Below are 15193 nucleotides of genomic sequence, written 5' to 3'. Positions count from 1 at the left end.
GGATTTTAACAATGCTTACGAAAACTTTTCCCCCAAAAAATCATGCTGTAGAGATGTTATAACAACGTTTATTTGCATTCAACATGTCTAAAACATTATGATAAAACCAACTCTTCTACAAATTTACTCGTCCATTTGTGTTCCCTGTTTTGGATTCATTGTCCCACTTTTTCATTCACTGCCAAAGTAGAAACCAATGAGTGATGCCAGACTCCTGTTACTCCCTCTGTTACCTACCCATTACCAAGTCCTATTCACCTCTCAGCTTTTCTGGTCTTGGGCTCCTCCTCTCTTTTCTGGCTTAGGCCGTCAGCATCTCCCACCCAGATCACTGCAAAGGTTCCCTTACCCACATCCTTGCTTCTGACTTTGGACCTGTCCATTTTTATGTCTCCATCTTCCTACATGTGGCAATTAGCAGTAATTATTCCAACGTATATATGATGAGGTCATTCCCCTCCTCATTTGCCACCCAAAGAGAATCTAAACTCATTAGAACAAATATGTTTGTCCATGTAAAGCTTTCCACGTCTGGTCTTGCCTTACTGCCTTTCTGTTCTCACCAACACTTCCCCATTTATATTTTTCTCTCCAATTCTCACACACTTTTGTCCTTTCCAAAATGATCATCTTGTTGCTATGTAAACACTTTCCTATCTTTTCCTCTTGGCAAATTTCTATTTGTCTTCAATATCTCTTTGCTAAAGCCGTTCCTGATGACTTAGTAGGGATTATTCTCCTTTGTTTCCATTGCAGGAAAACATGCTTCCATTATGCAAACTATTATTGTAATCAAATTGTTTATATCTATATCTTCCCATAAGTAAGGAGCTCCTTGAGGGTACTGTAGTGCCTTTTCATTTTGTATCCCCTGGTCCTCGCACTATGAATATGTGGAATGAATGACTGAAACCAATATTTACAGTGACAAGAAAGTGGAAAGTTTAGAAGCCATAAAGGCACTGAACAAAACGGCCATCAGGGCTCAGAGCTTCGGCCACTGCCGAAACCAAGAGGCAGCGTCGATACCAGTCTAAAGCCGACCAATCGACAGGTGAAGTGGCTCCGACAGGACAGTTGGTACTCACCTTCTGATGAAGAGAAAGGACCATATGTGGGAAACTTGCAAACTGGAAAAGCACAAAGAAAATGAGCTGACTCGAGAGGTGCTGCCACAGGAGTTGGCTCGTTCCCCCATCGTCAAACTTCTCCTCGGTCTCGGACCGCTCCATGGCATAGACCACCAGATCCACCAACTGGTCCTCCAGCACAGGGCAACGCTGCTTGTGCTGTAGGGCAGAGATTAGATACAGTATTCCAAAAGCCTCCCGGTTAGTTTCAGAAGTTTACCGGTTAATGGGCATTAATTGTAACAAGAGGCTGAGAAGCATGGAATGAAGTTGAACTTAGAAAGTTAAGGTTAGGTTTAGTCTATTAAAGCTGCATCACGTTACATTATCATAGAGGATGAGTTCCATTACAAAGATTATTTTTCAGATCTCACACAAAACAGACTTCCTATTCACTTTTAACTTTTACTACAGACATCAGACATCACTGCTTCAATTTGACAAAGGGTACTGCACAGCAGAAAATTTAGTTATTTATCCTTTGAAAAAAAGATAATTTAAAAAGCATAGGAAATGAGGATAGTAGTATTAATTTTCTATTCTAACTCAAAATATAAGAACCCCGAATTTCCAAGAATCAAATATTGTGAGGAGAACAAACAAGGCAGTGAGAATCTATGTATTTTAAAGCAACCACCACAAGTTTACACTACCTTCACACACAGAGATAAGATATATCTAAATAGCTGCCAGATTATACTCAGTATCTGTTTTTCGGTGTGTGGTATTGATCCTGACATTGAAATGGAAACTTCCTCTACTGAATAACCGACCTCAAAGTTAATCTCTGCTCTTCCTTCTTAAAAGCCAAACATAATGCAGCTTTAATTTTAAATTAGACTATTTTAAAATCTAAAACAAGAAAAAGAATTGAATTTAAACACTAAAATGAAAATGCAACTTCCCTTTCTAGAGGCAAAAAGATTTATGCTTTTAAAGTGATTTAAAAAATATGCTTTTACCAAAAGAAATATGTTAAGCCACATTTTAAGCCATTTTCATATTTCTTTTATAAAATATGTTATATGACTTAATAGCCAGGCAGTTGGAAGCCTTTCTAGTGAATACAATTACTAATACAGATGCTTTCCTTCTAAGCTTTAGATGTGATTATTAGTCTTTTGCCATGAAAAAGGGATATGATTTCTTTAAATTTAGGGAAAAAATGCAAAATGGGGACGGATTTGGGAAAAAAACAAAACATAACGAATAGCATCCCCTCTTTTGCATGCTCTTTGCCAGCTCCAAACTTGTAAAGCTCCAATATAGCTGCACTTTCTTAAAGCATGCAAATAAAACAAACATCTATCCGAAACAGTAAGCATCAATGGTTGTTTCATATTTTTTCCAAAACACAATGCCATGATCACAGTTCAACCACATTACAGGTTTACGAATAGCAATATTAACACCACCAGTTGGGACTACAGTACTTTCCCTCCAAATGTAATTATCATTATGAAGCAGAGCAAAGTGCAACAGACAACACTACGAACTATTTCTTAAATCAGCATGCAAAACTACTGTGTACAGGGCTTGAAATTCACTAGTTCTGCCAACCACCAACAACCTAAGGAATGTGTCAGACAACACAAATTTAGAGTGAAATCATTCAAAGTATACAAGAGTCAGAAAAATTTGTGAAAAGAAGTAAAGCCAGGATTTCCAGTAGGAATTTTTCATTACTGATGGGAATTTCCTTCTAGTTTGGAAACTAACCAATTTGTCATCTACTCCTCCATCCATGATGGTCTTCCATCAGTCTGCTTCGGGGAAAAAAGAGCAAACTAAATAAAATTGGTTTTTAGCACCTGAGTCATTTTGGAGTTTCCCTTTTTAGTATTAGCTGTGTGTCTTTAAAAAACCAGACTTTTACCTACATATTTTTAGGGTGTAGTAATAGTCATACAGTTAATGACTTAAAGAGGAAAACCAAAAATATTAAGATTTTGACAAAGTAAGAACAACTAGGAAATTTACAGTTAAAGCTGATGATCTTTCAATACATACCACAATTCAAATTCCCTCTAAGTTTTCTGTTAAGAATTAAATCAGCCTGGAATCTCTATGACATCTAATGCCCTGGTGTCTGAGTGTGCCAGAACATTTATCAGGATTAACTCTGTGTTTCCCAGGTGTTTTGATGAAAGCCAAGGATATTTCTCAAACCAAGTTTCAAGATAGGTTAGTTCCTCTGTTTATTTGCCAATTTTATTAATACAAAAAAAAAAAAAACCCTGTTGAAATATAAAATGATCTACGCTAACTACTTTAGAATAGTAAGTTTGGCTTTAGTTTTCATTACTAAAAAATAAGTACAATAAAATTAATACTCTCCACCATGTACATTATTTTACAAAGTGGAACAAATGAGAATTTGTAAAGCAGTTTAATGATCTGATAAAGATTATCAATCACTAGGCTATGATACTTCTGTAAGCCAATGGATGCTCTATGGCTATTCACAACATGCTTTCTGAAAGCTTCTGTAAATTTAATCCTTCGAGATCTAGGCATTTAGTTGAATTAGCTAGTTTATATCATATTTACATGAATATTTAGTTAAAACTTGTTTTAACATTAAGAATCTAAGTTCAATATTTTACCATTTCAATTTCTGCATGATAGCTCAAACTGTATTGGAAACTTATTTAAAATTTTCAGCTTTGGTAAAAGCTAAAAAGGAGGCACAAGGCATTAATAGAAATACTAACATTGACCTCCACTCATGCCCCTGATTCTTTCTCACTACTATTTCAAGTGGCAAATGATAATGCTTTTCAGTCCAAGTAACTATATCCTAGATTAAGTGGCCCCCTGACCCTTTTGATGTAACAGTTCTGGTACTGCTTTTGTGGCAAAATTTTAACATACTGTACTTAGGTGGGTTTAAGTTAATTTCAAACCATTATTTCAGTGCTAGAAATCAATTTTAGAGCAATACCTATTCAGGACAAGTTGGGAAGAAAAATCCCTTTGTACGTCATTTATCATATTCTCTGCCAATCAGCCCTATGCCAGTTAATACCACTTTCAATGGTGCCTTTCAAAGATAATTGAGTGATTGGTCTATCACTGTCTCAGGGTAGCCAGAGTTCACACACCACCACATAAGAGCTTGAGGGGTGTATCTGTTATATAATGTTCTTCTTGGGCAGAAAGAACATGAAGCTGTGTGAACATACAAAACAGGATTCTTCCACTGGGAACACTCCACCTTGCTGGTCACAGAACTGGGCTATTTATGACTTTTTGAATGTGACCAACTTTAGGATAAAATATAGCCCAATTCCTACTGGAAAATGCAATATGGACAGCTCTTAAAAAGTTTCAAGCTTTGAGTAAATTATTGCATTGCTAGAGAAAGGACAAGAAAGTATAGTGCAGGATATAGTTCTGTAATGATAAAAGATGTGATAGGATAACTTGTTTATTTTTAATCATATGCCTTATACTTTGTATTCTCACTTTCTACTCTACTTTCCAGGTGGTAAAATTAATATATCAAGTCAGTTCAGCATATATCTTCCATCTGCAAGTCCATTCACTACAGAGTTTTGTACCAAACAATTACTGATGAATTGTGAACTTTTGACAATGTTTACAGTGGGACCAATACTAATAATGTTCTGTCAGCATTTCCATTATAAACTTTATTTTTTACGGATTTATGTCTTAGTCATAAACTTTTTTTAGGTTGAAACTTGTTATTAAAATAACCAAATCAGAAATACTCTTCTATGAATTGTTTTGTCAATTTCTAGTCTGAGAAGAGCTGCATCCCAAGAGAAAAAAGCTAATGATAGCTAAGGCTATCTGGGGGAAGGTACTCGCAGCTCAAATGACCATGGGTACATTTATCCACCAAACTGTAAAAAAAAAAAAAAAATTGAGTCAAGTATGACTTAAAGTTCATTGCAAAAATTAGTTTTAAGACATAGCATGAAGCATTCTTTCAAAGTTGGCTGAATACTTACCTCTAACTCAAGTGAAAGCTGATCAGAAATAATGACTTGCTATTTAAGATGTTAAATTGACAGATTGTGTGAAGCGACTGTCAGGTACTGTAGTGTGAGGCAGTTCAGTTTCACATGAACATAGGCTTGTCCAAACAAGGAAACTTGGTAAATTTTTCAGAAGAAAAAACTTAAAATAATAAAAGAGATACTGCTACTAGGGTGAGGTTTGGCATGCAAAGTTTCAACACTGAGCAAGTTTTATGGCCAAGCTATATGTCCTTAAAAATAGGGCTTTATAAATGGAAGCACTGGCACAACCTTCACTATAGTATTGCAAACAGTAACGCTATTTTATGTAACCTAGACAAGAACGTCTTTTTAAAATCAAAAAGCTGGTCTATTTTAATATGTTGGGCTCAAAAATTTTTAACAAAAATAATTGGAACCACTATTTTGCTTAAAATCTCAAAGGTGAAAAGTCCTGGAACAGACTTGGGACTGTATAAGAGTTTGGTTCATAAAGTTTGGCCATAGTGTTTTTCTCCCACCACAGGTGAGCTTCAATTGCAAGGAGCCCACTCTAGGAGGAGGACACTTCTGGCAAAGACTGACAAAGAAGGGTGTTTGTCAAGCAGGTGTGGGGTCACCTAAGAGTGTGACATTTCTTAGTCAATCCCCATGTTTCCAAAAAAACCTTCCCTGCATAAAGTTTACCACTCCAACTTTTAAAATAACGTATCTCTAGTAAAGTGCTTTTCCCTCTTTTTTGTTTTATTTTTAATTTGTTTTTGTTTTAAGGCAAAGCAATGTAAATAGTTTTATAGATGTTATTTATTTATGTTTTAATAATCCGGAAAGATAAAGGCCACCACAAATCTTTCCATGTCTGAAAATTCCACAAGGCGAGCTTTAGCCCTAAAGTATAAAAAAAGAAAAAAAAAAAAAAAAAAAGGAAAATGGAGTGGGAAGGAAAAACCACCCATCAAAAAGTGACAGGTGTTATTGTGTGCCAGGTGTTGTCTCTTTTTGTTAAAAAAAAAAAAAGGAAAAAAGAAAAAAGAAAAAAAAAAGAATATAAAAAAACAAACACCAAAAACCAAAACCAAAAACAATCCACCAAAAACAACTCTCATATCCCAAGAAGAAATTCGTTTTAGTGGCCTTGGTCTCAGCATGGTCCTGCCAATTTCAAGCCCCGACCATACATGTATTCTCTAAATGGAATCAGTGGCTACAAAGCGGCCAGCGTATCGTTAGTCACAATACAACAGTAAGGTTGTGAACATACCTGAGCAATGTTCAAGGTCTAGAGCATTGGAGGATGGGCAGGACAAGACAGGACAGAACAAAAATAAAGGAAGAAAAAAAGAAAAGACAAAACAGTGACTATGAGGCCAGCCTCAAGGAACCCAGAGTCAGCACAAACCCTCCCACATGTTAAACCACCAAAAACAAACATACACCAAAAAGGGGGGAAAAAATCAGCAGCCAGGCCACGCTGAAGATACCAAGGGTTATAAAAATAGGCACCCAAACAACAAAAAAGTCAAAAATTATGGTTAAGTCATGTGTAGGTTTCTCTGGCAAAAGGTATACTTGAAACTGGCCTTATAGAAAAAAAAGCAATGCAAAATAAACCAACTTTTAAAATATCTCCTTTTTAATTTAAACATTTTTAAAGCAATATATAAATGATAGGAACAATTCATTGTTTAATAAACCACATATTAAAAAAAAAAAATCACCAAATAGTTCTTAACTGTTTTGCTCAGTTAGCTCTAGCAAAGAAAAGAGAAAAGAATAGTGCAGATTCTATGCAGAATTTACTAGGTTTCCAGCATAGTACAGTACCTGCTTATTTAAACCTAGCATATTGCAGACCATATCCCTGGAATAAGGCTGCTCCAATACATATCTCAACAAAGCAGTCTGTGGTTCAAACAGATCCTTTAAAGAAAATAAAAAAAATTATTGCTTCAAGATCAAAGTAAATGTTAATTCAAATAATTTGAAATTGGGATAAAAAAATCCACTAAAGGCACTTGTTACCTTCATACAGTAGGCAGTATCTAGTGGAAAAAAATCATAGGATTTTAGTGCTTACAGTTAATCTGACCCCACCCCTCATTTGATAGGTGATAAAACTGAGATGAAGGGACTTGCCCAAGGTCATACAGAGGCTAAATTTTGAAATGACTTCAGTTACAGTCACATGAAAGTCTTAAGCATCACTGTAAGGAAAGAATCTTCTCCTCAGAAATCTAACCAAAGGAATGGAGGCAGTTTCCAATCACTTTCATAGTGTTCATATAAACACTACTTCCAAATTTGGAGGAAAATGACTTGATAGTAAAAGGGGTTAAGAGTGTAGATTCTGGAATCAGATTGTCTGAGTTCAACTACTGACTCTACCATTTCCTAAACAAGGGGCCTTAGCCAAACTGCTACCCCACTCGGTCTCAGTTGCATCATATGTATAATGGAGACACTAAGACGATAGTCGAGAATAAGGGTTATTGCAAAAAAGTTCTTAGAGTAGTGCTGGGCATACAGTAAGTGCATAATTTATTTATCTATTTTCAATATCATTACTATCATGGTAACTATAAATTCCATGTAGTTTACCACTCTTTCACATTCTAAAATTTGCTGACTAATAATATGCCGAGAACTCAGAATTGTGACCTTAGTTTCATTATTCACTCTCCTCACTTCTGAGTAAGTTTCCTAATCGCTCTGTACATCATTTTTGACACGAAACATTTACATGAAAAATATCTAGTCTTCCCCATTCCCTGCTCTGTAACCATTTCAACCATACTATAATGAATCTATCAAATTTCAGTATAGTGTTGTATCTGTATGTCATGCTTCATTTTATTGATACTTATAGATTTTTTTCCTTTGGGAATACTCTATTCCACTTTTGTCCTTTCCATCCCCTCTTTAAAATATCTAACAAAAGTCAGGGCACCTGGCTGGCTCAGTCAGAAGAGCATGTGACTCTTGATCTTGGGGTTGTGAGTTCAAGCCCCATGTTGGGTGTAGAGATTACTTAAAGAAACTTAAAAAAAATAAAAATAAAAAATCTAACAAAGGAGAGGCTCACTCTTCAAATTTTAAGAACCACACAAATTCACTTTTGGTCCTCACTTTGTAAAGGAAGAATAAAAACAAGGATTCTACTTAAAGATTCAGTTTTCTTAGTCTATGTGCTTTGTCCACTGGAGCATAAACATCCACAATATCACAAACCACAGGGAATAATTGGATACTAGAATCACATGATAAACCACAAACCATTTTTCATTAAATATGTACTTCTTCAGCCTATGAAGAGATAATTTAGCACAACACATCAAATAATCCAGGATGAAGGCTGTTAGATGGATCAAAAATTCCATTAGATTTATCTACATACCTTATCATATGGCAAGAGGCCTTTCAAGGGAAAACGAAGAGTTGCAGGATCCAATTTCCACGAGTTACAAATGGCTCCCGAGTTATTTACAACTGGCAGAAGGCTGCAGCGGCCTGTATGTATCACAAAAAAAATGTTTTTAAGTAAACATGAACACAGAAATGCCTGGTCCTTTGACCATTCTGTGAATATTTAATAAATATCTGGGCTGAATCAGACACTGATTGTAAAAAGCTTGTAGTTAAATTTCGGGAATTTTCTTTGATTATTTTTAGTCCAGATGGTCGAAGACCAATTGTACAGACATTCCAAATTCAAAAATGTTACATTTGTCCAAGTATCTAGGTTAGAGACAGCAAACTATAATCCGTGGGCCAGATGCAGCTTGCCGCCTGTTTTTGTAAAGTCTTACTGGAACCCTGATGCTTTTGCACCACAATGACAGAGCTGAGTAGTTCCAACAGATTGAATGGCTCCTAAAGCCTAAAATATTTACTATATCACCATTTATAGAAAAAGTTTACAGATCTCTAGTCTAGGGTCAACATGATTCACTTTACACATGATGTTCCTAGAGGCCTTAGATGTAGCATATGACCATCAACTCAGACACCCGACTGCCTAATGAATATTGTCACTTGGATGTCCCACAGGCACCTCAAGCTTAACACATCTTAAGTTGAACTCATCATGCTTCTCAAATCTGCACCACTTCTAGAATTCATTAAATGATACCAATATCCACTCAGTTACAAAAGCTAGACATCTGAGAACTACCTGTCTAGTGTCTGTTTGCTTTATTTTTGTATTTCCAATCTAGAATAGCACCTGACTCACAAGAAGTGCTCAAAATTTGGTCATCAACTAAATAATGGTCTATATACCCAAACACTGCTGCACACTGCACAAATTGCCAAATCACATGATTATTTTTATAAGAAAATTCTGAGGGGTGCCTGGGTGGCTAAGTCAGTTAAATGTCCTACTCCTGATTTCAGCTTAGGTCATGATCTCAGGGTTGTGAGATCAAGTCCTGCATCAGGCTCAGTGCTGATAGTGGAGACTGCTTCAGATTCTCTTTCTCTGCCCCTCCCCTGCTCTCTCTCTTTTTCTCAAAAAGAACAATCTAAGGAAAAAATAAATAAAAAAATTCCGAGAGTCTAACAAAACATGAAAAAATGAAAAACAAAAGAAATGAAGTATAGAACAAAAGTGAATTGGAATGGGCTGAAAGAACCTGATAGTCTTGTGTACTATGGCCTCAGAGGGACAGATCGGTTGAGACTTCTAGTTTCCTGGAGATCCCATGGGGCTTTACTAGCTCTAATAAAAGTTCCCTCTTTTCACCAGGAAAAACATCTTCTAGAATGATTCCACCTGAAACTTAGACCTAGTCCAGACACCTGTTTTTTCCTCCCTACACTCAACACAAAAAGTACCTGAAAACAAGGAAATGGCTATTATTAAGCTTCTACAGAATTATCAAAATAACAAACCACTAGGACATGTGTAAGGTACATCTGCAAATTTTGTTCAGTAGCTGACTAAAAACCAGGTATTATTTAGTGTATTTTAAATTAGAATCCTACCACAAATGGAGTTTATCCTTGCTGTGGGCCTGAAGGTATCCACAAAGTCTGATACCAAGTTTCCAAGTAACTAAAAACAAAACAAAAACAAGTACAAAAATAAAATCAAGACTGCTCTGAATATAACCATCGTTTATATAAAATGAGACAATATGTTAAAATTTAATACAATACCTAGCATATAAAAATGACTCAAAAGTTAGTCCTCTTATACTTCCTTACAAAGAATTACTTCCCAGTTCATCTGTCCCTGAATTAAGCCAAATCATACCACCATGTCCTTAGCTATTTGATGAAGCTGGTATATTTTAACACATGATATAGAAACTGTCTCAAGAAGATAGCAGAAAAATAAAACAAATACATTATAATGATAAAAAAAAAAGCACATTTTATCTCAGGATAAAAGTGACCATTTTGAAAATAAGCACACAAAAATTAGATCAATATAACGGGAGGGGTTGTGGGAGGGGGGATGGGCTAAATGGGTAAGGGCACTAAGGAATCTACTCTTGAAATCATTGTTGCACTATATGCTAACTAATTTGGATGTAAATTAAAAAAAAATAAGTAAAAAAAAACACACAAAAAAAGATTAATATAACTATTTTTGATTAAAATTTCTATTAAAAATATAGAAAATATCAGATTTACCCAGTGTGGAAGTTTTCCCTCAGGATATAGTTTCCTGATCTCTGTGACTGCAAAATAGGCTGGTAATAGACAGGCATTTCTTTCCAAGATATATGCTATAACCTAAGAAAAATAAAAGAGCAATGTTATTGTTCTTGATTAGTTCCACAGATAAGCCCTTTAAATGCAACAGTGGCAACAAGAACAAAGATATTAAAAGCAAAGATATGATATTATGGATTTAATGGGCTTACACTATAGCATAAAAGAATTCATTTATATGTGAAGAATCTCTCAAAATGAAGATTAATGGACAATGAAATGGATGTTAGTAAATAACCTTGCTTTAAATATTGGTAGCCTCTAAGAGGAAAGCAACAGATCAAAGTAACAACTCTTGCAACATTAGTTACTAAGCACAAAGATCTTTCAGTGGTCCACAGGCTATGGTCTTATAACAGCTGAAAATACTTTAAGTCTATATTGTTTTCATAATTAAAAGCTATGACTTAATTAAAATTTTCATTAGAAATACAATAAAAGTAAAATACATTTTAATCATATCATAAAAATATAATAAACAGTAAAACTAGAAGTGATTTTTGTAGAAGTACCCAAATGGAACAGTTCACAAACTACCATATATTTTAAAGGCACAGATCTATATAAACATAGACTTTTTTGAGATGATGATCAATGAATTGCAAACATGTCCTAAATTACCTCTCTTGCTGCTAGAAGCTGCTGTACAACAGCTGAGCTCACTGTATTGGGAATTGTCAAGATTTTCTCCAAAATCACTTTTAAGAGATCTCGAACACCCTGATATAAGAAAAAACTCATAGGTTAAAACTAAGTAGTGCCCCCTGTGCTAGTTAAAACACCTAAAAATTTCAACATCACATAATCAGAAAAAAATGTTACCTTCAATGTCACATTTTCAGTTTTTCTGAATCAGAGCTAACATTTAAGTCCCTAACATTAACCCAAGAGAAGAGTCATGTTGCAAAACAGAATTCTAAAGAATGTCCTACAATATGAATGAACAAAGAAAGTCACTTACAAATAAAAATCAGTCCACACTCTGCTAAGTTTTTCGGACCCTCACAACATTACTACACTTTCTATTGTTATGAGAGTCCAAAAAGTTTAATTTGAGCTTACAAAAATATATTTAAATAGAACTCGAAAACACTCTGAGACATGGGCCATAATATTAAATTTTCTGGCAGGTGATCCCTTCTGCTTACTCGCTTTGTCGTATTCTAACTTTACTCCCCCTCCTCATCCATCACATACCTAATCACTCAAACTTATCCAATAAGGCTATTCTGTTAATTGGTCATCTCCTATCTATTACTAGTTGCCTTATTTCAGAGCAGAATCAGATATATAGAGAAAAAATTTCATTTAACATGCATTTATTGAGTATGAACTGTGTGATCAGTCTTGCAAAAAAGAGACAAAACATACACATGAAAGAAATTAGAAAAAAAAATATAAGGCATCCTACAAATTAGAAAGCAAAAACTCCATCGCTTCTCGGCTTTTTGGCTAAGATCAAGTGAAGAAAGCAAAAACTCCAAGTAAACCTGCTAAGGAAAGTGAAGTGTAAGTAAAGAGAAAATTAAAAAAAGAAAGAAAGAAAGAAAAAAGCTTCTTAGAATTAATTTTGTATGAAATCACGATTCAGATCAATAATTAAGCAGTTTAAGTCATTTCTGATTAGAGAAAATACAGAGAATACAGATAAAGCCTAGGGTCAGACAATGGCAATCCTTTCAAAAAGGACAATAACAAAGGTAGTCTGAATGAAGGAGAATGGTGTTTGCAGCAAGGGAGACCCTGAGTTGTATCACGAGACACAGTGAGAGTGTGTGCTGTTATTCTGGGCCAAGAGAAGAGCGCTGAAGCATATGTGGTCAAAGGAGGTCAAAGCAGAGGTGAAACAGGGCTTGCTCCCTTTACCAGCTGATGACTACATCCCTTCATGGTTTCACATGCCCCTGCTCTCTGCTCTTTCATTTGAAAGGGGCGCAACATTGTAAGATCTGTGACGTGAAAAGGCAACAGAGTCTGCTGGTGACTTCCCTACTCATCATATATATTAGGACTGGAATTTTTAAGAATGCTGGGAGGAGAGGGGTGCCTGGGTGGCTCAGTCGGTTGAGAGTCTGACTTCGGCTCAGGTCATGATCTCATGGTCTGTGAGTTCGAGCCCCGTGTCGAGCTCTGTGCTGACAGCTCAGAGCCTGGAGCCTGCTTCAGATTCTGTGTCTCCCTCTCTCTCTCTGGCCCTCCCCTGCTCATGCTCTGTCTCTCTCTCTCTGTCAAAAATAAATAACATTAAAAAAAATTTTTTTTAAATTTAAAAATAAAAAGAATGTTGGGAGGAGAGCAGAGAAGCCATGGGAAACACTGAGCAATTTTAAGTTCCTTTAGGAAATACAACAAAAAATAAATGCTTCCATTTCATTTATTCCATCTGAAATTAAGATCTACACACTAAAAATCAATCATGTCTGAAAGTGATTACTTTTTATAATTAGGAAAAAATACCTTGTAATCCACTCCCCCAATTATTTTCCGAACTAGTTTAAATGTTAAGGCCCAAAGCTGCGTTCTTTCCCATTCCAGTGTGTCAGAGTTTATCAGGGATTCACAAACCATCCTAGAAAATAAGAATACCCATTCCAGTTACACAACAGAATTTTTCAAATGCTCTAACAGCCAAGGTCTGTGTATTCTGTGTATTTATCATAGCGTTTCTGAGAAAGGAACATTACTTTTCAAACGTACTTTAAAAAATTATGTACGTTACATTTTTTTCACTTAAGTGAAAGAACAAAAAACAGAACACGATAATATTGTGTATATTCTTACTAGACAGAAATCTACCAGAAACTATAGATGAAATGCTTACCATCTATCAGTTTGCGGTAGATTGTATTTTTCCAAGATGGCTGAAACAAGATTTTCAATCCCACACGCTCTTTTAAAGTGTGACACTGACACTACTCCCATGAAGAGGTGGGAGAAGGGTCTACACTCTCTTCCCTAAAATCTGGGCAGGCCTAAGATTATGGCAAAAGGGGCGCTTATGACATCCAAGGCAAGGTAATGTAGCTCCTGTCTAGCCTTCTTTTGAATGCTTGTGTTGGGTGCCATCGTGCTGTGAGAAAGTCCAGATCACGAGGAGAGGGCATGTATAGATTCCAGATTATAGCCCCAGCTAGAGTCTCAGATGACAGCCAGGCATCAACCACCAGACACGAATGGGGAAACCTTTGTGATAACTATAGCCATAGCTACCATCTGACTGCAATCTCAAGATCCTGAGAAAAACTGCCTACTGAACTCAGTCAATCATTGCAACCATGAGTGTTAATAAGAGGATTATTATTGTTTTAAGTCACAATGTGTTCATGTAGTTCATTGTGCAGGAAAAGTTAAGCGATCCTAGCTCCTGAGTTGAAAGGCAAAGCCCGCCTGGTTTTGAGCTTTTATGTACACAATTCTAAGAATACTATATCCTAGAAACTAAAACCTGATGTTTTATGAAGGATTACTTGTTGAGCCTAACCTCCTTTTTCATTCTTTTACTCTATTATAACAACCTGGATCAATTTCCAAATATTAATAAAAAAAAAATTCTTTGGATTGCTCTATCAGTAAACATACCTGGGTGGAAGGAGACCAGTCTCCACTGCCATCGCTAAGCAGTCATAAAGAAAAGAAATTCTTTTAGGACTATGCTGGCCATGAATAAATTTAACAATCCACTGGATGCACTGTTCATGAGATTCCTGGAAAATTAAAAAATGATTATATTTTAGGTCCAAAGTGATATTTTATATATAGCCATATACATAGCTAACAAATAGCTAATATACCTGGGAGTATATCAAGACTATGAATGAAATACTCCACTATAAACATTCATGAATGAAAACAATTAAAAAAAAAGACAAAATGAAAAAATTCAGATTTAGTATTTCAGTCATATTAAGCTTAAAATCAATACAATTCTATAGATTAAATTCCCACTATTTTTATTACATGAGACTGCCAGAAGGAGTAAGATTTTCTTAGTATTTTCATGGTCAGTAGAAAGCGCTAACAAAGACTGTGTACTGTGTAAGAAATTGTAAGCAATGCCCTTAATGGCAGATATAAACATTCCTGTCATTGGGCTGGGTGGGGGGGGGGGGGGGGGGGGGGGGGGGGGGTATCCACTGTGAGTCAGTATATCAGCCTCATGAGAATTGTGTGAAATCTAATCCCTAAGAGCCTAATTATGAATCCAATGACATATCAAATTTCTAGACTTGTATAACCTGATACCAAAATGTAGTACCCATAGCAGTTTGTCTTCTAGGATACCGTCAAGAGGGACCTACATGTCCTCCTCTTCTGCACTACTACTGTCCCTCAAACACACTTCTATTGTTGAAAATATAA

The 15193-nt window shown here is 35.7% G+C and overlaps 1 protein-coding gene across 2 annotated transcripts in view; it reads right to left on the bottom strand.

The window, feature by feature from the left end:
- The window catches only part of MED23 (mediator complex subunit 23), a 44736-nt gene that overhangs the window by 26693 nt on the left and 2850 nt on the right, over positions 1-15193 (bottom strand). The window contains exons 4-12 of one of the 2 annotated variants that reach the window (XM_040449184.1): positions 14414-14538; positions 13292-13403; positions 11456-11554; positions 10754-10855; positions 10100-10169; positions 8511-8623; positions 6941-7036; positions 6378-6395; positions 1089-1289 (exon numbers count right to left, since the gene is read on the bottom strand). In XM_040449184.1, coding sequence (XP_040305118.1) covers positions 1089-1289; positions 6378-6395; positions 6941-7036; positions 8511-8623; positions 10100-10169; positions 10754-10855; positions 11456-11554; positions 13292-13403; positions 14414-14538 — 936 coding nt within the window. The remainder of the gene's footprint in view (positions 1-1088; positions 1290-6377; positions 6396-6940; positions 7037-8510; positions 8624-10099; positions 10170-10753; positions 10856-11455; positions 11555-13291; positions 13404-14413; positions 14539-15193) is intronic. The other variant, XM_040449185.1, reaches the window with a different exon arrangement.

Source organism: Herpailurus yagouaroundi, unplaced genomic scaffold, assembly GCF_014898765.1.
Source record: "Herpailurus yagouaroundi ecotype Mexico unplaced genomic scaffold, PumYag 198, whole genome shotgun sequence".
Lineage (NCBI taxonomy): Eukaryota > Metazoa > Chordata > Mammalia > Carnivora > Felidae > Herpailurus > Herpailurus yagouaroundi.
Note: the sequence above shows the minus strand (reverse complement) of the source record. Positions and strands in the feature narration are given on the sequence as shown.